This window comes from Anolis sagrei, chromosome 3, assembly GCF_037176765.1.
Source record: "Anolis sagrei isolate rAnoSag1 chromosome 3, rAnoSag1.mat, whole genome shotgun sequence".
NCBI classification, from domain to species: domain Eukaryota; kingdom Metazoa; phylum Chordata; class Lepidosauria; order Squamata; family Dactyloidae; genus Anolis; species Anolis sagrei.
The window spans coordinates 4,919,746-4,945,921 of NC_090023.1; the positions used below are offsets into that span (position 1 = coordinate 4,919,746).

General features: G+C 46.0%; 1 protein-coding gene across 1 annotated transcript; it reads right to left on the minus strand.

Moving 5' to 3' along the window:
• Positions 1-1,617: 1,617 nt before the first annotated feature.
• On the minus strand, positions 1,618-18,117 carry IL18BP (interleukin 18 binding protein). The gene is made up of 6 exons (XM_067466295.1): positions 18,084-18,117; positions 13,608-13,658; positions 10,756-10,815; positions 9,955-10,084; positions 5,879-6,049; positions 1,618-2,332 (listed from the first exon to the last, which is right to left on the minus strand). Exons 1-6 carry the CDS (start codon positions 18,097-18,099, stop codon positions 2,272-2,274), a joined length of 489 nt encoding a protein of 162 aa, XP_067322396.1. The 5' UTR covers positions 18,100-18,117; the 3' UTR covers positions 1,618-2,271.
• Positions 18,118-26,176: the final 8,059 nt, after the last annotated feature.

Consider the following 26,176-nt stretch of genomic DNA (forward strand, 5'->3'; position numbering starts at 1 on the left):
GAAGGAAGGAGAGCAAGAAATAGAGAAAGAGGGAGGGAAGGAAGGAAGGAGAAAGAGTGAGGGAAAGAAAGGAGGAAGGAAAAAGAAAAGAGAAGGAAAGAAAAAAGGGAAGGAAGGAAGGAGAGCAAGAAATAGAGAAAGAGGGAAGGAAGGAAGGAGAAAGAGTGAGGGAAAGAAAAGGGGAGGAAGGAAAAAGATAAAGGAGAGAAGGAAAGGAAGAAGGGAAGGAAGGAAAGAGGGAAGGAAGGAGAGCAAGAAATAGAGAAAGAAGGAAGGAAGGAGAAAGAGTGACGGAAAGAAAAGGGGAGGAAGGAAAAAGATAAAGGAGAGAAGGAAAGAAAGAAGGGAAGGAAGGAGAGCAAGAAATAAAGAGAGAAAGAGAGGGAGGGAATGAAAGAAGGAAGGAAGAAAAAGGTAGAGAAGGAAGAAAGGAGAAAGAGTGAAGGAAAGAAAAAGGGGAGGAAGGAAAAAGATGAGAGAAGGAAAGAAAAAAGGGAAGGAAGGAAGGATAGCAAAAATTAAAGAGAAAGAGGGAGGGAGGGAAAGAAAGAAGGGAAGAGAAGGAAGGAAGGAAAGGTAGAGAAGGAAGAAAGAAAGAGTGAAGGAAAGAAAAGGGAGGAAGGAAAAAGATGAGAGAAGGAAAGAAAAAAGGGAAGGAAGGAAAGAGGGAAGGAGAGCAAAAATAAAGAGAAAGAGGGAGGGAGGGAAAGAAGGGAAGAGAAGGAAGGAAAGGTAGAAAAGGATGAAAGAAGAGAAAGAGTGAGGGAAAGAAAAGGGGACGAAGGAAAATTACAAATAAGCCAAATCGCCAAGATAAAATCATGTCCAACTCAGTCCATATGTGTGGTCGATAACTTTGTTCTGTGGCCAGTATCAACCATTACTCTGGGAATGCTTCCTTCCATAGCCAGGATTTCACCAGCCTCCTGAAGGACAGGAGGGAGGGGGCAGATCTGATCTCAATCGGGAGAGAGTTCGATTAGCCGAGGGGCCACCACAGAGAAGGCCCTGTCTCTTGTTCCCGCCAGACGCGATTGTGAAAGTGGCGGGACCGAGAGCAGGGCCTCTTGCTGGTTCATAGGGGAATACATTCAGACAGGCGAACTGGGCTGGAACCTTATATGGAACCTTATGGAGGTCAGGATGCTTTGCTGGAATGTTTGGGACATCTCACCTTCAAAACAAGAATTGAGGAGTAGAGGGGTGTTGCAATCCAGAGCAGGGAACGAGGCCCTAAGATAACTATCCACCACACTTGGCTGTGAAAAACAATCCTTTTTTATTGAAGAAAAATGGTTACAAAATAAAGGAAAAATGCAAGTCAAAAGCCACAGCAAAATCAGCAAACATGAATTTAAATGGACAAAGCAAAACCAAAAGCCTCACTGGGAAATACTTGAATCTGTTAGCAATCCACTAACCGTACTTGATATCCTAGAAATCTTCCCAAACTATGGCCAGGGAACCGGGAGAACTGCCAAGGTCTTCATCAATTCTGAAACGATGCCTGAACTGAGGCAATCAGCCTGGCGTATTGCAATTAAAACTCAAGAATCGGTTCCGTGAACCGCCCTTCTGTTTTGAAGCCAATGTTTTTAATTCTTGAATTCAGGAGGATCGACGCAAACTGAGTATTTTACTTCTGTCTTCCCAAATTTGGCCCCTTCTGTTGTCATTACAGTTAACAGGTGCAGAAGGGAGGGAAAGTTCAAGGTCTCCCTCTGCAACATTCTCAGGAACACTGGTACTTTCATTTTCCAAATCTACAGCAGTTCCTTCCTCACTAATTTCAGGAACATTGGCATTTTCCAAACCTACAGCAGTTTCTTCCTCACTAATTTCAGGAGCATTGGCATCAGAAGGTACATTTCCACTAGCATCAGTAAATATACTTTCATTAGCATCAGGAGGAACAAACAGAGTATCAGGTTCAAGTTCAAACTCAGGCTGAACCCCAACAAGGGGGGAGGTTGGGGAGAGGGTAAGAGGTATGGTCCACTGAGACACAGCCTCCAAGATTTCAGTGTTGTTACAGCTTCCCCACTCAAGCTCTCAAACCCTACAGTGAGACAGCTGAAGGTGAGAACGGGGAAAAAACACAAACGAAAAGATGGTTGTCTCCAGGTTTTATTTGAATAGCCACTGCCTGGTGCTCTGAGCCATGGAGGGGGTGTACAACCCCGGGCATTTCCCCATCCATTTTCATCTGTCTTGAGAAGGCTGCCAGCAGAGCTAAGTGGAGGAAACGCAACCGATGCGGACAGCAGGACTTTAGCTAGGCATTCGTCCCTTTCCAATGCACGTGCACTCCCATTTCCTGGGCTTCTTCTCCCTGCAATACCAGGAAAGGGAGGTATTATTATTATTATTATTATTATTATTATTATTATTTAGGATGCTCAAAACCAACTTTTATTTATTTATTTGTTTGTTTACAGCTTTTATATTCCGCCCTTCTTCTCACCCCGCAGGGGACTCGGGGCGGATTACAGTGTACACATATATGGCAAACATTCAATGCCAATTCTTAACATACAACATATACAGACATAGGTAAAGGTAAAGGTAGTCCCCTGACATTAAGTCCAGTCATGTCTGACTCTGGGGTGTGGTGCTCATCTCCATTTCTAAGCCAAAGAGCCAGCGTTGTCCATAGACACCAAGCTATTTAACTTTTTCTGGCCGCCAGGGGAGCTGTCGCTTTCATCGTCCATCTGCGACGCTGATGAAGCACTTCCGCATTCCCCGCATGCTTCCCCGCTGGAGTGCTTGCTGGAGTCATTTTTATGGCCTCATAAATCAGTTAATTTAGCCTCCCCACACTTTAAGGTGGTACCTAATTTTCCTACTTGACAGATGCAACTGTCTCTCGGGTTGCAAAGGTCGACAACAGGCTACACACAAATTGGTTGGAAACCCACTCCAACCCGGGCTGGCTTCGAACTCAAGACCTTTTGGTCAGAGTGATCTTAATGCAGCTGACCCTCAGCCAGCTGTGCCACAATCCCGGAAACGCATAAACCAAGAACTCTTTGCAATTCATTAGCTACACATACAAAGAGACTTTTCCCCATTTGCAAAACTTTTCCCAGACTTCACAACCTACAAGTTGGACTCTCTTCTTCTTCATCTTCTTGCAACGTTCCTCCCCAAAAAAAATTCATCAAAACAGGAAAGAAACCTGAACAACACTGTCTTTTTATTATTATTATTATTAATTTATATTTTATTTAATTATTTTAAAATATGTTTATTATTATTAATTTAATTAGAGCCCCTGGTGGGGCAGTGGGTTAAACCCCTGTGCCGGCAGGACTGAAGACGGACAGGTTGCAGGTTCGAATCCGGGGAGAGGCGGATGAGCTCCCTCTGTCAGCTCCAGCTCCTCATGCAGGGACATGAGAGAAGCCTCCCACAAGGATGATAAAAACATCAAATCATCCGGGCGTCCCCTGGGCAACGTCCTTGCAGACGGCCAATTCTCTCACACCAGAAGCAACTTGCAGTTTCTCAAGTCGCTCCTGAGACGACAAAAAAAAAATCAGTTTGTATACTGCTTTTCTCAAACCCTGGGGCAGTGCTCTTTGATTGTAGATTAACTATAAATCCCAGCAACTACAACTCCCAAATGACAAAATCAATCCCCTCCAACCCCACCAGTATTTAAACGTGGTCGCATTGGGTATTTGTGCCAAATGTGGTCCAGTGAATGAAAATACATCCTGCATATCAGATATTTACATGATGATTCAGAACAATAGCAATGAAAGTAATGTTATGTATTGTCGAAGGGTTGTTGTAGGTTTTTTCGGGCTATATGGCCATATTCTAGAAGCATTCTCTCCTGACGTTTCGCCTGCATCTATGGCAAGCATCCTCAGAGGTAGTGAGGATGCTTGACATAGATGCAGGTGAAATGTCAGGAGAGAATGCCTCTAGACCGGTGGTCCTCAACCTTCCTAATACTGTGACCCCTTAATTCAATTCCTCATGTTGTGGTGACCCCCAACCATAAAATAGTTTTCATTGCTACTTCATAACTGTAATTTTGCTACTGTTATGAATTGTAATGTAGATCTCTGATGTGTATTTTCATTCACTGGACCAAATTCGACACAAATACCAGATATGCCCAAATTTGAATACTGGTGGGGTTGGGGGATGGGGATTGATTTAGTCATTTGGGAGTTGTAGTTGCTGGGATTTGTAGTTAACTTACAATCAAAGAGCATTCTGAACTCCACCAATGGAATTGAACCAAACTTGGCACACAGAACTCCCATGACCAACAGAAAATATTGGTTTTTGGTGGGTATTGACCTTGAATTTTGGAGTCTGTAGTTCACCTACATCCAAAGAGCATAGATGTGCAGCGAACTAGGCACGAATACTCAATATGCCCAAATGTGAACACTGGAGGAGTTTAGGGGAAATGCACCTTGACATTTGGGAGTTGTAGTTGCTAGGATTTATAGTTTGCCTACAATCAAAGAGCATATTGACCCCTACCAATGATAGAATTGGGCCAAACTCCTCACCCAGAATCCCCATGACCGACAGAAAATATGGTATTTTCTGATGGTCTTTGGCAGTGTTTCTCCACCTTCCTAATGCTGTGACCCCTTAATACAGTCCCCCATGTTGTGGTGACCCCCAACCATAATATTGTTTTCGTTGCTACTTCATAACAGTCATTTTACTACTGTTATAAATCATAATGTAAATATCTGATATGCAAGATGTATTTTCATTCACTGGACCAAACTGGGCACAAATACCCAATGCACCCACATGTGAATGCTAGTTGGGTTGGAGGAGGATTAATTTTGTAATTTGGGAGTTGTAGTTGCTGGAATTTGTAGTTCCCCTATAATCAAAGAGCATTCTGAACTCCACCAGCGATGGATTTGAACCTAATTAGCCACACAAAACTCCCAAGCCCAACGGAAAACACTGGAAGGGTTTGGTGGGCATTGACCTTGAGTTTGGGAGTTGTAGTTCACCTATATCCAGAGAGCACTGTGGACTCACACAATGGTGGATCTGGACCAAACTTGGCACAAATACTCAATATGCACAATTGTGAACACTGCTGAAGTTTGGGGGAAATAGACCTGGAAATTTGGGAGTTGCTGGGCTTTATAGTTCACCTACAATTAAAGAGCACTCTGAACACAGCCCACAGTGGATCTATACCAAACTTGGCACACTACCTATATGGCCAACACTGAATACTGGTGGGGTGGGGGGGGGGCTGTTTTTGAATTCTGGGTGTTGTAGTTCACCAACACCAAAAAGGAAGAGAAGGGCAGGCAGAGAGATCTTCAGTCTTGTCTGTCAAAGGGGTTCCTAAGATCTGTTTTTTTTTTTCTGATGGTGTTTGGCGACCCCTCTGAAACCCCCTTGCAACCCCCTTAGGGATCGCGACCCCCAGGTTGAGAAACACTGGTCTAGAGGCATTCTCTCCTGACGTTTTCCTGCATCTATGGCAAGCATCCTCAGAGGTAGTGAGGATGCTTGCCATAGATGCAGGCGAAACGTCAGGAGAGAATGCCTCTAGACCATGGCCATATAACCCGAAAAAACTTACAACAATCCAAAGTAATGTTATGGTTGTGGGTCACTACAACATGAACTGGGTTAAGGGGTCGCGGCATTATGAAGGCTGAGAAACAACACTAGGGCATGATGTCCCTCCCAATTAAGAAATGACTTTTTATAACCCAGGAGCAAAACAATCCTGTTCCATAATGTAATACCTGAAAGGCTCCCCAGAGTCTCACCTGTGCTTACCTCCAACTTGCGCAAAGGGGAGTGGGCTGCGGTCAGAAGGGAGGGCATTGCTCCCCAAATATGAATGCGCTCCGCTCTTCCTTACCTGTTTAACTTAGGGTCTGCGGGATCTGAGGTTTCCCAGGTGAGGGTCTTCTGGGCCAAGCCAGACGGATCCACCACGATGCATTCGAACGTGGTGCACCAGTCCTTTGTTGTGAAGGAACGGAAGATCAGGCTCCGTCTCAGGATCAGGCCGGTGCCGTTGGCCTTCTCTCTGCAAGGAAGGAAGACAGGCAGACTGTGAGGGACCGACTCTCCTTGCAGAGGGTATAAACAGGCATCACAACAACAACAACAACAACACATCTGAATCTTCCTTGCCTGAGAAAACCCTGCAAAATGCATGGAGTCTCCATATATCAACAGGTGACTTTGAATCATAGAATCCTTGAGTGGGAAGTAGTTGGCCATCTAGTCCAACTAGATGTGGCGAAAGCACCATCAAATCACCCTCTACAGATGGCCACCCATCCTCTGTTGAAAAGCCTCCAAAGAAGGAACTTCCACCAGACTTTGAGGGAGCAAACTCCACTGCTAAACAACTCTCCTTACAGTCAGGAAGTTCTTCCTAATGTTCAGGTGGAATCTCTGTCCTTTGAAGCCACAGCTCCATTGAGTCCTAGTCTCCAGAGCAGCAGAAAATAAGACCTATGGCACATACGCCTTAGAGCTGTGGCACAACTAGCTGATAGCCAGCTCCATTAAATCACTACTGACCGAGAGGTCATGAGTTTGAAGCCAGCCCGGGTCCGAGTGAGCTCCCGACCATTAATAGTCTAGCTTGCTGTTGACCTTTGCAGCCCAAAAGACAGTTGCATCTGTCAAGTAGGAAATTTAGGTGCTACTTTATGCAGGGAGGCTAATTTTCATTAGTCTAGCTTGCTGTTGACCTTTGCAGCCCAAAAGACAGTTGCATCTGTCAAGTAGGAAATGTAGGTGCTACTTTATACAGGGAGGCTGATTTTCATTAGTCTAGCTTGCTGTTGACCTTTGCAGCCCAAAAGACAGTTGCATCTGTCAAGTAGGAAATTTAGGTGCTACTTTATGCAGGGAGGCTAATTTTCATTAGTCTAGCTTGCTGTTGACCTTTGCAGCCCAAAAGACAGTTGCATCTGTCAAGTAGGAAATGTAGGTGCTACTTTATACAGGGAGGCTGATTTTCATTAGTCTAGCTTGCTGTTGACCTTTGCAGCCCAAAAGACAGTTGCATCTGTCAAGCAGGAAATTTAGGTGCTACTTTATGCAGGGAGGCTAATTTTCATTAGTCTAGCTTGCTGTCAACCTTTGCAGCCCAAAAGACAGTTGCATCTGTCAAGTAGGAAATTTAGGTACTACTTTATACAGGGAGGCTGATTTTCATTAGTCTAGCTTGCTGTTGACCTTTGCAGCCCGAAAGACAGTTGCATCTGTCAAGTAGGAAATTTAGGTACTACTTTATACAGGGAGGCTAATTTTCATTAGTCTAGCTTGCTGTTGACCTTTGCAGCCCAAAAGACAGTTGCATCTGTCAAGTAGGAAATTTAGGTACCAGTTTATGCAGGGAAGCTAATTTAACTAATTTATGACACCATAAAACCTTCCAGCACTAGGTAGAAGAATGAGGAAGTACTCCATCAAGGACTCAGTGTCACAAATGGATGGTGAAGCAGCAGCTCCCCCTGTAGCCGGAATCGAGCATACCCTCATGAAGCCAGAAAAGCTGGAATGTTAAATTGCCTCTGTGGCCATCTATATAGGTTGTATGTCCCGAGTGAGCTTCCAGCCATTAGTCTAGCTTGCTGTCGACCTTTGCAGCCCGAAAGACAGTTGCATCTGTCAAGTAGAAATTTAGGTACTAATTTATGCAGGGAGGCTAATTTGACTAATTTACAACGCCATAAAACCTTCCAGCAGCAGGTAGAAGAATGAGGAAGTACTCCATCAAGGACTCAGTGTCACAGCTCCCCCTGTGGCTGGAATCGAGCATACCCTCATGAAGCTGGAAAAGCTGGAATGTTAAATTGCCTCTGTGTCTGTCTATATATGTTGTATGTCTATGGCATTGAATGTTTGCCATGTATATGTGCATTGTAATCAGTCCTGAGTCCACTGCAGGGTGAGAAGGGCGAAATATAAATACTGTGTGTGTGTGTGTGTGTGTGTGTATGTAATATCTGTTTGTGGGATTAACATAACTCAAAAACCACTGGGCGAATTGACACCAACTTTGGCCACAATACACCTTTTAGGCCAATGAGTGACCATCACTCATAAAAACACCGAAAAACACAACAGAAGAGACTTTAAAAGCCAAAAGATAAAGAATACATTACAATGCATGCACAAAACCACATATACACAATTATACACACACACACACATATATATACACAAACATAACGTATATACACAGACCCGGCCACAGCAACTCGTGGCATGGGATGGTTAGTATGTGTGTGTGTGTATATGTGTGTGTGTATGTGTGTGTGTGTGTGTGTGTGTGTATTCGTTGTTGTTTATTCATTCAGTCGCTTCTGACTCTTCATGATCTCCTGGACCCGCCCAGGCCAGAGCTCCCTGTCGGCCGTCACCACCCCCAGCTCCTTCAAGGTCAAGCCAGTCCCTTCAAGGATACCATCCATCCATCTTGCCCTTGGTCGGCCCCTCTTCCTTTTTCCTTCCATTTCCCCCATGATCTCTTCGTTTTTAGTGAAGTCATAACTCAAAAACCACTGGATGAATTGGCACCAAATTTGGCCACAAGACACCTACTAATCCAAGGAGTGACCATCACTCAAAAAAAATCACAAAAACTGTGAAAGGGATGATTAGATAGATAGGTAGGTAGGTAGGTAGGTAGGTAGATAGATAGATAGATAGATAGATAGATAGATAGATAGATAGATAGATAGATAGATAGATTTGCATGCCAGCACTTCCATACTCCAAATACACCAGACCTTGTCAAACCTTGGAAGCTAAGCAGGGTCATTCCTGGTGCACATGTAGATGGGAGACCACCTATGAATCCCAGGTGATGTAGCTTCTGTTTCAGCAGAATAGATTTTCAACAGAGAGAAATGTATAAATACGTGAAGGGATGTCATAGGGAGGGAGCAGACTTGTTTTCTGCTGCCCTGGAGACTAGGACGTAATGGTACAATGGCTTCAAACTACAGGAAAGAAAGGAGATGCCACCTGAACATGAGGAAAAACTTCCTAATGGTTATAGCTGTTCAGCAGTGGAACTCTATGCCCCAAGGAATGTAGTGGAGGCTCCATCTTTGGAGGCTTTTAAACAGAGGCTGGAACTTCCTGACTGTGAGAGAGCTGTTCAGCAGTGGAACTCTCTGCCCCAGGGAGAGTGGTGGAGGCTCCATCTTTGGAGGCTTTTAAGCAGAGGCCGGAACTTCCTGACTGTGAGAGAGCTGTTCAGCAGTGGAACTCTCTGCCCCAGGGAGAGTGGTGGAGGCTCCATCTTTGGAGGCTTTTAAGCAGAGGCTGGAACTTCCTGACTGTGAGAGAGCTGTTCAGCAGTGGAACTCTCTTCCCCAGGGAGAGTGATGGAGGCTCCATCTTTGGAGGCTTTTAAGCAGAGGTTGGAACTTCCTGACTGTGAGAGCTGTTCAGCAGTGGAACTCTCTGTCCCAGGGAGAGTGGTGGAGCCTCCATCTTTGGAAGCTTTTAAGCAGAGGCTGGAACTTCCTGACTGTGAGAGCTGTTCAGCAGTGGAACTCTCTGTCCCAGGGAGAGTGGTGGAGCCTCCATCTTTGGAAGCTTTTAAGCAGAGGCTGGAACTTCCTGACTGTGAGAGCTGTTCAGCAGTGGAACTCTCTGTCCCAGGGAGAGTGGTGGAGCCTCCATCTTTGGAGGCTTTTAAGCAGAGGTTGGAACTTCCTGACTGTGAGAGCTGTTCAGCAGTGGAACTCTCTGCCCCAGGGAGAGTGGTGGAGCCTCCATCTTTGGAAGCTTTTAAGCAGAGGCTGGAACTTCCTGACTGTGAGAGAGCTGTTCAGCAGTGGAACTCTCTGCGCCAGGGAGAATGGTGGAGGCTTGGACAATAGGAATGAAATGCACACATATAGGAAAGCTGAAACCTGGCTTGAAAACATATAATAAGGAAAGGCACCATCTACTCACATGGTGTCCTCTTGGAGCACTTCCTCCTCCGAATATAAGTCGTGCACAAAAGTTCCATTTGCCAGCCAGTAAATGATGCCGCTGCTGGGATACGTGGTGTAACCTTGGCAGGAAACATTCATTTTTTGCCCTAAAAGGGAATAGGGAAGAGCAGGGGCTTAAACAAATTACTTATTTATTTACAGTATTTCATGAGTTCGAAGCCAGCCCGGGTTGGAGTAAGCTCCCAACCATTTGCCTAGCTTGCTGTTGACCTTTGCAGCCCGAAATTCAGTTGCATCTGTCAAGTAGGAAATTTAGGTACCACTTATGCGGGGAGGCTAATATAATTAATTTACGACGCCATAAAACTCTCCAGCAGCGTGCAGAAGAATGAGGAAGTACTCCATCGTGGACGGTGAAGCGACAGCTCCCCCAGTGGCCAGAATTCAAAGCATACCCTAACTAATTTACGACGGCATAAAACTGTCCAGCAGCGTGCAGAAGAATGAGGAAGTACTCAATCAGTGTCACAAGTGGATGGTGAAGCGACAGCTCCCCCGGTGGCCAGAATTCAAAGCATATCCTCACGAAGCTGGAATGTTAAATAGCCTCTGTGTCTTTGTCTATACATGTTGTGTGTCTATGGCATTGAATGTTTGCCATGTATATGTGCATTGTGATCCGGCCTGAGTCCCTTGCGGGGTGAGAAGGGCGGAATAGAAATACTGTAAACAAATATAAATACTGTAAATAAATATGCCTGGCCATCAAATCCCATAGCCACACACTCTCAGCCCAAAACAAAAGTCCTAAACTTACCAAACAAAGGCTTGTAGGCTTGAGGAATGGAGACGCTCGGTGGCAGCTTTGCAGCTGAATCTGGGAGAAGAAAAGGAAGATATTTCAGGACCATCCTTGTGGGAGGCTTCTCTCGTGTCCCCGCAAGAGAGACCTTGTTCAGGGGTATGGCTGTTGGAGCTTTGCAAGTAAACAACAACAACAACAACAACAATAATAATAATATCCCAGTGCTGATCGGCACACTGGGTGCAGCGCCTAAAGACCTTGGCCTGCACTTAAAAACAATCGGCGCTGGCAAAATCACCACCTGTCAGTTGCAAAAGGCCACCTACTCCGATATGCATGCATTCACTGTTTACTAATCTTGTTGTGTATATAATAATAATAATAATAATAATAATAATAATATCCCAGTGGTGACTGGCACACTGGGTGCAGTGCCTAAAGACCTTGGCCTGCACTTAAAAACAATAAGCGCTGACAAAGTCACCACCTGTCAGTTGCAAAAGGCCACCTACTCGGATATGCATGCATTCACTGTTTACTAATCTTGTTGTGTATATAATAATAATAATAATAATAATAATAATAATAATAATATCCCAGTGGTGACTGGCACACTGGGTGCAGTGCCTAAAGACCTTGGCCTGCACTTAAAAACAATAAGCGCTGACAAAGTCACCACCTGTCAGTTGCAAAAGGCCACCTACTCGGATATGCATGCATTCACTGTTTACTAATCTTGTTGTGTATATAATAATAATAATAATAATAATAATAATAATAATATCCCAGTGATGTTTGGCACACTGGGTGCAGTGCCTAAAGACCTTGGCCTGCACTTAAAAACAATCAGCGCTGACAAAATCACCACCTGTCAGTTGCAAAAGGCCACCCTACTCAAATCTGCACGCATTATTCGCCCAGTGGTGATTGGCACACTGGGTGCAGCGCCTAAAGACCTTGGCCTGCACTTAAAAACAATCGGCGCTGGCAAAATCACCACCTGTCAGTTGCAAAAGGCCACCTACTCGGATATGCATGCATTCACTGTTTACTAATCTTGTTGTGTATATAATAATAATAATAATAATAATAATAATAATAATAATAATATCCCAGTGGTGATCGGCACACTGGATGCAGTGCCTAAAGACCTTGGCCTGCACTTAAAAACAATCTGCACTGACAAAATAATAATAATAATAATAATAATAATAATAATAATAATAATATCCCAGTGGTGTTTGGCACACTGGGTGCAGTGCCTAAAGACCTTGGCCTGCACTTAAAGACAATCGGCGCTAGCAAAATTACCATCTGTGAGTTGCAAAAGGCCACCTACTCGGATATGCACGCATTCACTGTTTACTAATCTTGTTGTGTATATTATAATAATAATAATAATAATAATAATAATAATAATATCCCAGTGGTGATTAGCACACTGGGTGCAGTGCCTAAAGACCTTGGCCTGCACTTAAAAACAATCAGCGCTGACAAAGTCACCACCTGTCAGTTGCAAAAGGCCACCTACTCGAATATGCATGCATTCACTGTTTACTAATCTTGTTGTGTATATAATAATAATAATAATAATAATAATAATAATAATAATATCCCAGTGGTGATTGGCACACTGGGTACAGCGCCTAAAGACCTTGGCCTGCACTTAAAAACAATCGGCGCTGACAAACTTACCATCTGTCAGCTGCAAATGTGATCGAATACAAAAGCCAGCAGAGTGTTCTTGTTCGCTGTGTACTAATCCTGTTGTGTAATAATAATAATAATAATAATAATAATAATAATAATAATATCCGACATGAGATCCAATTCAACAACCAACGGAGTGTCTTCTGTGGACTCATCTTGTTGTGTTTCAAATAATAATAATAATAATAATAATAATAATAATATTGTCCCAATGGTGATCAGCACACTAGGTGCAGTACCTAAAGACCTTGGCCTGCACTAAAAAACAATCGGTGCTGACAAAATTACCATCTGTCAGTTGCAAAAGGCCACCTACTTGGATATGCATGCATTATTCGCTGATTTATCACACAGTCCTAGACACTTGGGAAGTGTCCAATGTGTGATTGAATACAAAAGCCAGCAGGGTGCAGTACCTAAAGACCTCGGCCTGCACTTAAAAACAATCTTCACTGACAAAATCACCACCTGTCAGTTGCAAAAGGCCACCTACTCGGATATGCACGCATTATTCACTGATTTATCACATACTCCTAGACAATTGGGAAGTGTCCAACGTGTGATTGAATACAAAAGCCAGCATAATGATCTTGTTTGCTTTGCACTTGTTGTGTACCAAATAACAACAACAACAATATCCCAGTGGTGATGGGTAAGAAGCAATTGGAAAAACTGACACGATACAAGGATTTAAAGATTGAACTGCAATTACTCTGGCACAAGCCAGTCTAGGTGGTCCCAGTGGTGATGGGCACACTGGGTGCAGTGCCTCAGGACCTTGGCCTGCACTTAAAAGCAATCAGCACCGACAAAATTACCACCTGCCAGCTGCAAAATGCCACCTTACTGCAATCGGCACGCATTATTCGCCGATACATCGTACAGTCCTAGACACTTAGGAAGTGTCTGACATGTGTACTCATCTTGTAATAATAATAATAATAATAATAATAATAATAATAATAATAATAAGGAATTGTGGGAGTTGAAGTCCAGAACACCTGGAGGGTCTCCATTGGAGCTTTCTCACCTATCTTGCTGCCTGTAGTACATATGACTTCTTTACAAAAGCCCAGGACTCAGAAAGTAAATAGAAGAAGGAGGCGCCAAAGGGAAAGGGGAGCCTTCCTCTCTGGCTCGCCAGGTGTGCTTACCTGTCCCATGGAAGCAGGTGCAGCTCCAGAGGAAGGCCAAAAAGAGGAAGCCTATAAAGGAAGAACAGGGGAGAAATGGGATTAAGGGGGTGCTATTTGCTTGGCCTGAAGTTTCCAAACTGGGGCCTCCAACGCTGTGGGTTTCGGGCCAGAGAGAACCTCTAATTTGACTGATTGTCTAATTTGACTGATTGTTTGACACCTGGAATCTGGAATCCCAAAGCAGTTGCTCTACTCCGAACTCAAGAACCGAAAATGGAATATTGACGGACAGGCAAAGAGATTGAAAGATGGGCTCAAAGCCAACCTTAATAACTGTGGCATAGACACCAAGAACTGGGAAGCCCTGGCCTTTGAGCCCTCCAGCTGGAAGTCAGCTGCGACCAGCAGTGCTGCAGAATTTGAAGAGGCACGAATGGAGGGCGAAAGAGAGAAACATGCCAAGAGGAAGGCGCATCAAGCCAACCCCGACCAGGACCGCCTTCCACCTGGAAACCAATGCCCTCATTAAAGGAGAAGATGCAGATCAAGAATAGGGCTCCACAGCCACCTACGGACCCACCGCCAGGATACTACACATGGAGGACCATCATCCTCGGACTATGAGGGATCTATCTATCTGTCCGTCCATCCACCTACCCACCTACCCACCTACCCACCTACCCATCCATCCATCCATCTGTGTTTCTTACCATCCATCCACCCATCCGTCCGTCCATCCATCTATCCATCCATCCATCTACCTACCTATCCATCCATCCATCCATCCATCCACCCATCCACCCATCTGTCTGTCTATCTAACCATCCATCCAACTATTTGTCTGTCCCTCCAACCATCCATCTATTCATCCATCCGTCTGTCCATCTACCTACTTACCTATCTATCTAACTATCCATCTGTTCATCCATCCACCCATCCGTCTCTCTATCTGTCTGTCCATCTATCCGTCCACCTACCCATCTATCCATCCATCCGTCTGTTCCGTCTGTCTGTCTATCTATCCATCCATCCATCCAACCATCCATCCATCCATCCATCCATCCGTCTTTCTGTCTATCTTACCATCCATCTACCCATATGTCTGTCCATCCACCCATCCATCTATCCATCCATCCATCTACCTGCCTACCTACCTACCTACCTATCCATCCATCCACCCGTCCATCAGTCTGTCTGTCTGTCTGTCTGTCTCTCTCTCTCTCTATGTATCTATCTATCTCTCTATCTCTCTAGCTCTCTAGCTCTCTCTCTCTCTATCTATCTATCTCTCTATCTCTCTAGCTCTCTATCTATCTCTCTCTCTCCATCCATCCATCCATCCATCCATCCATCTATCTATCTATCTATCTATCTATATCTTTCTATCTCTCTATCTCTCTACCTATCTCTCTCTCTTTCTCTATCTCTCTATCTCTCTATCTCTCTATCTATCTATCTATCTATCTATCTATCTATCTATCTATCTCTCTACCTATCTCTCTATCTATCTATCTATCTATCTATCTATCTATCTATCTATTTCTCTATCTATCTCTCTATCTATCTCTCTATCTATCTCAGGTATGGGCAAACACATTGTGTTCCTGTTAGGAATTATGGGAGTTGAAGTTCAAAACACCTGGAGGGCCAAAGTTTGCTCATGCCTGCACTAGAAGGAAATGGACTTCATTAGATGCCCTTCAATCTCTGGCATCTCTCTAAATGAATCAGAAGGCGGTTCGTCCATCACTTCCTCCTCGATCCAGGAACAGCCCTTCTTCCTTTAGCAAAGATCAAAATCTAGATTTCCAAAACAAGGAAGTCTGCTCTCTTTTATGGAACACGCACCAATGCAAACACGGCAAAAGGCACAACTTGCAAGCCCTTAGGCAAAGCAGGTGCAACCACACTGTGGAATTAACACAGTTTGACCCCACTTTAACTGCCTTGGAACCATGTGATCCCGGGAGTTGTAGTTTCGCAAAGTCTTTCGCCTTCTCTGCCGAGGAGTGACCCATTAAAAGAAAAAGTACAAATGGGGACATGTTTCAAAAGCCCTCAGTTGGGGGAGAAAATAATAAACAGTTACAAATGATTACTGAAAATATTAGAAACAGAATAAATAATATTAGAATAAAATATTATTAAAATATTAAATTAATATTTAAAATTTTAAGTTGTTCAGTTTTACTAGCAAACCGGAGGTTAAACCGACTCCTAATAAGAGTTTCATACAATATAAAATATGTTATATAATATAGGTATGTTTCTGCTTGGTATTGCAATGCCAGGACTCACCCTCCACTCTGTGCTTATATCTATATATATAAGAACCTTAAGGTCGTAATTAGGCGGTCAAAAACGGCTAAACCACTGGACGAAATCTCACCACATTTGCCCTGCTAATACTTCTTCCCCCAAGGTATGACCAACAACCCTCAAAACACCAATACGCAACAACACAAACGCACAATACCCGAAAAACACGGAGCATGCGTGAGGAAAACGATGAGGAAGGACTCCATTTCCCAGCTTCCCCCGCGCCCAAATCTGCCTCCGCATGCGCACTTTTCAGGGCAGTCCTTAAAGTGAGGCTGGGTGGCCATCTGTCGGGAGGGCTCTGGTTGTGCCTTCCTGACTGTCCGAAGGGGGTTGGACTAGATGCCCTTTGGGGGACCCTTCCAGTGGAGTTTCCTTCAGAGGGGATTGGCCTCTGCCCTTCCTCTGAGGCTGGGAGAGTGTGACCTGACCAGGGTCACCCAACGGTTAGGGTAAGAGTTAGGGGTTAGAGTTAGAGTTAGGGGTTAGAGTTAGGGCTTAGGGTTAGGGTTAGAGTTAGGGGTTAGAGTTAGGAGGTAGGAGTTAGGGTTAGCGTTAGAGATAGGGTTAGGGTTGGAGTTAGAGTTCGGGGTTAGGGGTTAGTGCACATTGGAATTAATATTTAGAGTCAGGGGATAGAGGTTAGAGTCAGGGGTTAGACTCTAATAAGGGTTACAATCAGGGGTTAGGGTTAGAGATAGGGTTAGGGCATGAGTTAGGGGTTAGAGTTAGAATTAGGAGTTAGAATTAGGGGTTAGAGTTAGGGGTTAGGGTTAGAGTTAGAGAGTTAGGGGTTAGGGTTAGGGTTCGGGTTAGGGTTAGAGTTAGGGTTAGGGGTTAGGGTTAGGGGTTAGAGTTAGGGGTTAGGATTAGGGGTTAGAGTTATGGAGAGTTGGGGGTTAGAGTTAGGGGTTAGGGTTAGAGATAGGGTTAGGGTAAGAGTTAAGGGTTAGCGTTAGGGGTTATGGTTAGAGTTAGAGTTAGTTAGGGGTTTGAGTTAGGGGTTAGAGTTAGGGGTTAGGTTTAGAGATAGGGTTAGAGTAAGAGTTAGGGGTTAGAGTTAGAGGTTTGAGTTAGGGGTTAGAGTTAGGGGTTGGGGTTAGAGATAGGGGTTAGGGTTAGAGTTAGGGTTAGAGTTAGGGGTTAGAGTCAGGGGTTCGGGTTAGGGTTAGGGTTAGGGTTTAGGGTCAGAGTTAGGGGTTAGGGTTAGTGGTTAGGGTTGGGGGTTAGAGTTAAGGAGAGTTAGGGGTGAGGGTTAGAGTTAGGGGTTACGGTTAGGGATTTGAGTTAGGGGTTAGAGTTAGAGTTAGGAGTTAGAGTTAGGGTTAAGAGTTAGAGTTAGAGGTTAGGGTTAGAGATAGGGTTAGGGTAAGAGTTAAGGGTTAGAGTTAGGGGTTAGGGTTAGGGGTTATGGTTAGAGTTAGAGTTACTAAGGGTTAGAGTTAGGGGTTTGAGTTAGGGGTTAGGGTTAGAGTTAGGGGTTAGGGTTAGGGGCTAGAGTTAGGAGTTAGAGTTAGGGTTAAGAGTTAGAGTTAGAGGTTAGGGTTAGAGATAGGGTTAGGGTAAGAGTTAAGGGTTAGAGTTAGGGGTTAGGGTTAGGGGTTATGGTTAGAGTTAGAGTTACTAAGGGTTAGAGTTAGGGGTTTGAGTTAGGGGTTAGGGTTAGAGTTAGGGGTTAGGGTTAGGGGCTAGAGTTAGGAGTTAGAGTTAGGGTTAAGAGTTAGAGTTAGAGGTTAGGGTTAGAGATAGGGTTAGGGTAAGAGTTAGGGGTTAGAGTTAGGGGTTAGGGTTAGGGGTTATGGTTAGAGTTAGAGTTAGGGTTAGAGTTAGGGGTTTGAGTTAGTGGTTAGGGTTAGAGTTAGGGGTTAGGGTTAGAGTTAGAGAGTTAGGGGTTAGGGTTAGAGATAGGGGTTAGGGTTAGGGTTAGAGTCAGGGGTTAGGGTTAGAGTTAGGGGTTAGAGTTAGCGTTAGTGTTAGAGTTAGTGGTTAGGGTTTGAGTTAGGGGTTAGGGTTAGAGTTAGGGATTAGAGTTAGGGGTTAGAGTTAGGGATTAGGGTTAAGGTTTTGATCCAATTCCTTGCCTACTGGGGGGGTGGGTCTAAGTAGGATGAATGCAAGCCCTACTGGGCAGTACTGGTCCTTCCAACTGGGAAGAGGGTGGTGCATCCTCCTTACCTGGAGCTGAAGGCATCTCTGGGTTCCTGTTGGCAACGGGGCCGGAGAGGCCGCAGTGGGAGGAAGGAAGCCCTTTATAGGGTTCCCTTCCTGGAGTCACTACGATCTGACTCAACGGGGAAATCCCTCTCGGCTCTAAAAATAAGAATTCACAACATGACGTCACAGGGAAGACATTTACCGGAAAGGCACCTGGTTCCAAATCTGCACATTTATTCATTATTGTCCCCGAGCCATAGAAGTGTTACTAGAGCACTTGTGAATATATCCATATTCTAGTCCAAAAGGTTGCCCAGGAAGGAACATATGGCTCTCCTGACTGTGAGAGCTGTTCAGCAGTGGAACTCTCTGCCTCGGAGTGTGGTGGAGGCTCCTTCTTTGGAAGCTTTTAAACAGGCTGGATGGCCATCTGTCGGGGGTGATTTGAATGCAATATTCCTGCTTCTTGGCAGAATGGGGTTGGACTGGATGGCCCAGGAGGTCTCTTCCAACGCTATGATTCTATATTCCATTGTCTTTCCATCAGTTGTTGTTATTGTTGTTGTTGTTGTTGTTGTTGTTTCTGGAGCCTTGCAAATACCTGGGAGTCACCCTGGACCATGCTCTGACCTACAAGAAGCACTGCCTGAACATCAACAAAAAGTGGGTGCTAGAAACAATATCATAGGAAAGCTGACTGGCACAACCTGGGGATCACAACCAGATACAGTGAAGACATCTGCCCTTGCACTATGCTACTCTGCTGCTGAGTCTGCATGCCCAGTGTGGAACACATCTCACCACACTAAAACAGTGGATGTGGCTCTTAATGAGACATGCCGCATTATCACGGGGTGTCTGCGCCCTACACCACTGGAGAAATTACACTGCTTAGCCGGTATTGCACCACCTGACATCCACCGGGAAGTAGCAGCCAATAGTGAAAGACCAAGGCAGAGACATCTCCAGCTCATCCCCTGTTTGGGTATCAGCCAGCACGTCAACGACTTACATCAAGAAATAGTTTTCTAAGATCTACAGAGACACTCGCCGGGACACCCCAGCAAGCGAGAGTCCAAAAGTGGCAGGCTCAAACCCAGAACCTCAACCAATGGCTGATACCAAATGAGAGACACACAGAAAACTGGGCGACTTGGAAGGCGCTGAACAGACTGCGCTCTGGCACCACGAGATGCAGAGCCAACCTCAAGAAATGGGGCCACTCAGTGGAGTCCACGACATGCGAGTGTGGAGAAGAGCAAACCACTGACCACCTGCTGCAATGCAACCTAAGCCCTGCCACATGCACAATGGAGGACCTCCTTGCGGCAACACCAGAGGCACTCCAAGTGGCCAGATACTGGTCAAAGAACATCTAATCAACTACCAAGCTTGCAAACTTTGTGTTTTCTCTGTCTGTTTGTTTGTTTTGTTAAAAATGTAATACAACTGTCTGGTTGCTCCTGACACGATAAATAAATAACTGACTTTTACTACACTATGTAACATTACGATTTTTGTTTCTGGGTTATAAATGTCATTTCCAAATTGGAAATGACACTGGAGTCCAATGATCTTGGAGTCCTCGTGGACAACAAGTTAAACATGAGCCAACAATGTGATGTGGCAGCAAAAAAAGTCAATGGGATTTTGGCCTGCATCAAGAGGAGCAGAGTGCCTAGATCCAGGGAAGTCATGCTCCCCATGCTCTATTCCGCTTTGGTTAGACCACACCTGGAATATTGTCTCCAATTCTGGGCACCACAATTCAAGAGAGAGATTGACAAGCTGGAATGTGTCCAGAGGAGGGCAACTCAAATGATCAAGGGTCTGGAGAACAAGCCCTATGAGGAGCGGCTTAAGGAGCTGGGCATGTTTAGCTGAAGAAGAGAAGGCTGAGAGGAGATATGAGAGCCATGTATAAATATGTGAGAGGAAGCCACAGGGAGGAGGAGGGAGCAAGCTTGTTTTCTGCTTCCTTGGAGACTAGGACACAATGGAGCCATGGCTTCAAACTACAAGAGAGGAGATTCCACCTGAACATGAGGAAGAACTTCCTGACTGTGAGAGCCGTTCAGCAGTGGAACTCTCTGCCCCGGAGTGTGGTGGAGGCTCCTCCTTTGGATGCTTTTAAGCAGAGGCTGGATGGCCATCTGTCAGGGGTGATTTGAATGCAATATTCCTGCTTCTTGGCAGAATGGGGTTGGACTGGATGGCCCAGGAGGTCTCTTCCAACTCCAGGATTCTATGATTCTATTATGAAAACATGGGGAAAGTTTATTAAAATGCAAAAACTCTGTCTGAATCCTGCAGTGCATTTTGCTCTAGGTTTTCAACGAATATCTCATCATCGAGTCTCAACCAATTCACTTACTGACTGAGGCGAACCCCTGTTGTCCGAGTATACTGACCTTCCAAGTGGGTTTGATGGGGGCTGTGGAGCCCTATTCTTGACCCGTAGTGAGGGCATCAGTTTCCAGATGGACGGCGGTCCCGGTCAAGGTTGGTTTGACGTGCCTTCTTCCTCTTGGCACATTTCTCTCTTTCACCCTCCATTCGTGCCGCTTTGAATTCATAGAATCATAGAATCCAAGAGTTGGAAGAGACCTCATGGGCCATCCAGTCCAACCCCATTCTGCCAAGAAGCAGGAATATCGCATTCAAATCACCCCTGACAGATGGCCATCCAGCCTCTGCTTAAAAGCTTCCAAAGCTTCCACAGCACTGTTGTGGCATCGCATAAAAATAAACCACGTGTAATTCACATCTGATCAGCCCACACACTGCCTTGCCAGATAAAGAACATATGCCACATAGATTATTATTATTATTATTATTATTATTATTAAACTTTATTTGTACCCCGCTAGCATCTCCCGAAAGGTCACAGGTTCGATTCCAGGGAGCGGCGTGAGCTTCCGCTGTCAGCCCTAGCTTCTGCCAACCTAGCAGTTCGAAAACATGCAAATGTGAGTAGATCAATAGGTACCGCTCTGGCGGGAAGGTAACGGCGCTCCATGCAGTCATGCCAATGGCCACATGACCTTGGAGGTGTCTATGGACAACGCCGGCTCTTCGGCTTAGAAATGGAGATGAGCACCAACCCCAGAGTCAGACATGACTAGACTTAATGTCAGGGGACTACCTTTACCTTTACCTTTTTTAGCATCTCCCGAAGGACTTGATGCGGCTTACAAAGGCAAAACCCTCAACACAACAACAACAACAACAGACAATAACAATGCGATGCAAAGCAAATTAAAAACATAAGCAATAACGAAAACAAAACATTACACTATTACGCAATAAAACCAGGACCGGGCCAATGAAGGGTACAGGCAGGGGCGGCTCGTCCATTACGCGAAGTAAGCGGAAGCCCTCAACACAAAAACAACAACAGACAATAACAATACGATGCAAAGCAAATTAAAAACATAAGCAATAACAAAAACAAAACATTACACTACTACGCAATAAAACCAGGGCCGGGCCAATGAAGGGTACAGGCAGGGGCGGCTCATCCATTACGCGAAGTAAGCGGTCGCAGAACACTTTTTTTTTGCCAGGGGTGCAGAGGCGACTCTCTAAATGCCCCTCGACCGCCACTTGAGGAGCGCCCCCTCAGCTCACAACAGCCCTAGCAGTCCGGGGGGAGCCTCGGCTTTCTTTCCTCGCTGCCGGGCGATCCTCTTCCCAAAGGGGCTGGGCCCTTGAGCCTTGCCTAGCCCCTCTCGTTCCTGCTCCACCCGGCCACCGGGTGCGCGAGCAGAGCCGGCGCTCAATCGTTCTCCGCGTCCGATCCCTTCCCCATGACCGGCTCCCTTTCCCGATCCCCCGGCGCTCCACTCGCCTCCTCTCCTCTCCCCAATCCGCGAGTGGGCCAAGGGGCGGAGCCGCCGCACCTGGCCCGCTTCGGGTCCAGAGGCATGTCTGAAAACCCCAGCGTGCGCACCAAAAGTCGACTCTTCTCCTGACTTTCTCTTCAGCCATTGGGACCAAGAGAGAGAGAGAGAGAGAGAGAGTCCCTCCAGCTGGAGGTATCTCCCACCTCCGCTCCCTCCTTTGTTTTTGCGCCTTCCTTCAGGAAAGGTGGGCATCTCCACCTCTCTCTCTCTCTCTCTCTCTCTCTCTCTCTCTTGGTCCCAATGGCTGAGGAGAAAGTCAGGAGAAGAGGTGACTTTTGGTGCACACGTCTTCAGGCACGCCTCTGGACCCAAAGCGGGCCAGGCAAGGGAGCAAGTGCGGCAAGTGTAGTTACTGGGATGTATAGTTCACCTACAATCAAAGAGCATTCTGAACTCCACCAATGATGGAATTGAACCAAATATGGCACACAGAGCTCCCACGACAAACAGAAAATAGATATTAATGATTGGTTGGGGGGGGGGGCGCCAAAATACTGGCTCCCTTGCCTGGCCCGCTTTGGGTCCAGAGGCGTGTCTGAAGACCCCAGCGTGTGCACCAAAAGTTGCCTCTTCTCCTGACTTTCTCTTCAGCCATTGGGACCAAGAGAGAGAGAGAGAGAGAGAGCCCCTCCGGCTGGAGGTATCTCCCACCTCCGCTCCCTCCTTTGTTTTTGCGCTTACCTTCAGGAAAGGTGGGCATCTCCACCTCTGTCTCTCTCTCTCTCTCTCTTGGTCCCAATGGCTGAGGAGAAAGTCAGGAGAAGAGGTGACTTTTGGTGCACACGCCAGGGTCTTCAGGCACGCCTCCGGACCCAAAGTGGGCCAGGCAAAGGAGCAAGTGCGGCAAGTGTAGTTACTGGGATGTATAGTTCACCTACAATCAAAGAGCATTCTGAACTCCACCAATGATGGAATTGAACCAAATATGGCACACAGAGCTCCCACGACAAACAGAAAATAGATATTAATGATTGGTTGGGGGGGGGGGCGCCAAAATACTGGCTCCCTTGCCTGGCCCGCTTTGGGTCCAGAGGCGTGTCTGAAGACCCCAGCGTGTGCACCAAAAGTTGCCTCTTCTCCTGACTTTCTCTTCAGCCATTGGGACCAAGAGAGAGAGAGAGAGAGAGAGCCCCTCCGGCTGGAGGTATCTCCCACCTCCGCTCCCTCCTTTGTTTTTGCACCTACCTTCAGGAAAGGTGGGCATCTCCACCTCTCTCTCTCTCTCTCTCTCTCTCTCTCTCTCTTGGTCCCAATGGCTGAGGAGAAAGTCAGGAGAAGAGGTGACTTTTGGTGCACACGCCGGGGTCTTCAGGTACACCTCTGGACCCAAAGCGGGCCAGGCAAGGGAGCAAGTGCGGCAAGTGTAGTTACTGGGATGTATAGTTCACCTACAATCAAAGAGCATTCTGAACTCCACCAATGATGGAATTGAACCAAATATGGCACACGAACAGAAAATATATATCAATGATTGGTTGGGGGGGGGGCGCCAAAATACTGTTTGTTTACCGTTGAAAATTACCTAGGGCCGCCTCTGTCTGCGTGCCAAGTTTGGTTCAATTCCATCCTTGGTGGAGTTCAGAATGCTCCTTGATTGTAGGTGAACTATACATCCCAGCCACTACAACTCCCAAATGACAACATCAACCCCCTTCCAACCCCACCAGTATTCAGATTTGGGCATATCGGGTATTTTGGTCCAGTGAATGAAAATAAATCCAGCATATCAGATATATGCATTACGATTCATACCAGGAGCAAAATTACAGTTATGGAGTAGCAATGAAAATAATGTTATGGTTGGGGGTCACCACCACATGAGGAACCGTATGAAGGGGTCGTGGCATGTGGAAGGTTGAGAACCACGGCTCTGGTGGGAAGTACTGCTAATGAACCCATAAAAAGTATTGCAAGACCCACATCACTGACACATAGGCCTTGCTTTCATTGAGAAGGGTGCATCAGAAGAACATCCCACCAGAACCTTGCAAAAACCATCACAAAGTCCCCGGAAAATCCCCGGCGTCCTTCCTCTCGAGGAACGCTTTGTGCTTCAACAGCCATGACAACTTCCTCTGTTTTCCAGGAATCGGGCCCGTCTGTTGACATCGTTTCTTCTTCCGGATGGAACCTCAGTTTTGCTTTTGCTTTTTGGATGTGTCTCCTTCTTTTGCTGAATCACGCCAATGACGGGAAAAGCTTCCGAGGTACACACCGACCTCAGAACTCTGTCTCCGTTATCTCACCAAAAATCTCAAGAGATCAGCGTTAAAGTGTGCCGTGGAAAGACACACGTGTGTGTGTGCAAACATCCTGCCGCGCACGAGACCCAAATGTCAACTTTTGTGCTTTGGTGGCACTTTCGTTCTGAGTGGAGTCTGATCCGAAGATCTCACCGCACTCACCTCTTCTGAAATTGAGGTCGATCATTTGCACTTCGTAACCAGATTTCGAACGCAATGCTTCACTTCAGTTTTGCCACGACATCCATTCGCCCTCCTTCACATTGCTGGGACTTCTCCTGCTCTTTCCAGGAATTCTCCAAGACGATTCGGAAGTTTGTCGAAGGCTTTCATGGCTGGAATCACTAGGTTCTTGTGGGTTTTTTCGGGCTATAGAGCCATGTTCTAGAGGCATTTCTCCTGACGTTTCGCCTGCATCTATGGCAAGCATCCTCAGAGGTTGAGAAGGTACCTCTGAGGATGCCTGCCATAGATGCAGGCGAAACGTCAGGAGAAATGCCTCTAGAACATGGCTCTATAGCCCGAAAAAACCCCACAAGAACCTAGATTCGGAAGTTATTTCTACCCGTTCTTTTAATTCCCTTTGGCCCCAGAGACTTGAATTCGTTTAGATTAGCCAGATATTCCCGTGCAGCCTCTTTACCTGTTCTGTGCTACATTTCCCCTCCTGTGTCATTATCCCTGTTGTGCCACCTCTACAAAGTCCTGGAGAGGCTTATTTTACATAGAATTATGGAAAAAATAGACCCATGTCTGATTCCACAGCAAGCTGGCTTCAGGAAAGGCAGAAGCTGCACATCGCAAGTGCTGAACCTGACTCAGCACATAGAAGATGGCTTTGAAAGGCAGCAGATCACAGGAGGTGTCTTCATGGACCTGTCAGCAGCCTATGATACTGTGAACCACTGCTGCCTCCTCCTGAGAAAAATGTATAATATCACAAAGGACGACCACCTCACCCGCCTCATAGGAAACCTGCTACAAAACAGGAGCTTTTTTGTTGAGTTCCAGGTCCAGAGAAGCAGATGGTGGAAACAGAAGAACGGCCTGCCTCAGGGGAGCGTGCTCGCTCCATCCATGTTCATCATCTACACAAATGACCAGCCACTGCCAGAAGGGACAGAGAGTTTCATCTATGCTGATGATCGTGCCATCACCGCTCAAGCAGGGAGCTTTGAGATGGTAGAACAGAAGATCTCCGAAGCTCTAGGTGCTCTTACTGCCTATTACAGGGAAAAACAGCTGATCCCTTACCCATCTAAAACATAGACATGTGCCTTTCATCTCAAGAACAGAGAAGCATCCCGAGCTTTGAAGATCACCTGGGAAGGAATCCTACTGGAGCATTGCAGCGCACCCAAGTACCTGGGAGTCACTCTGGACCGTGCTCTGACCTACAAGAAGCACTGCCTGAACATCAATCAGAAAGTGGGCGCTAGAAACAACATCATACGAAAGCTGACTGGCACAACCTGGGGATCACAACCAGACACAGTGAAGACATCTGCCCTTGTGCTGTGCTACTCTGCTGCTGAGTATGCATGCCCAGTGTGGAACACATCTCACCACGCTAAAACAGTGGATGTGGCTCTGAATGAGACATGCCACATCATCACGGGGTGTCTGCGCTCTACACCACTGGAGAAATTACACTGCTGAGCCAGTATTGCACCACCTGACATCCGCCGGGAAGTAGCAGCCAATAGAGAAAGGACCAAGGCAGAGACATCTCCAGCTCATCCCTTGTTTGGGTATCAGCCAGCATGTCAACAGCTTAAATCAAGAAATAGTTTTCTAAGATGTACAGAGACACTCGCTGGAACACCTCAGCAAGCGAGAGTCCAAAAGTGGCAGGCTCAAACCCAGAACCTCAACCAATGGCTGATACCAAATGAGAGCTTCCCCCCTGGGCACACAGAAGACTGGGCGACTTGGAAGGCGCTGAACAGACTGCGCTCTGGCACCA

Bases quoted from the DNA above. Each gene is read 5' to 3' on its own strand.
- IL18BP (XM_067466295.1), bottom strand. The intron at 6,050-9,954 runs GTGAGTAGATGG...CCTTCCTTGCAG, and splicing joins GTGCTCCAAGAGGACACCAT to AGAGAAGGCCAACGGCACCG. The intron at 2,333-5,878 runs GTAAGGAAGAGC...CTGGTATTGCAG, and splicing joins GCAGACCCTAAGTTAAACAG to GGAGAAGAAGCCCAGGAAAT.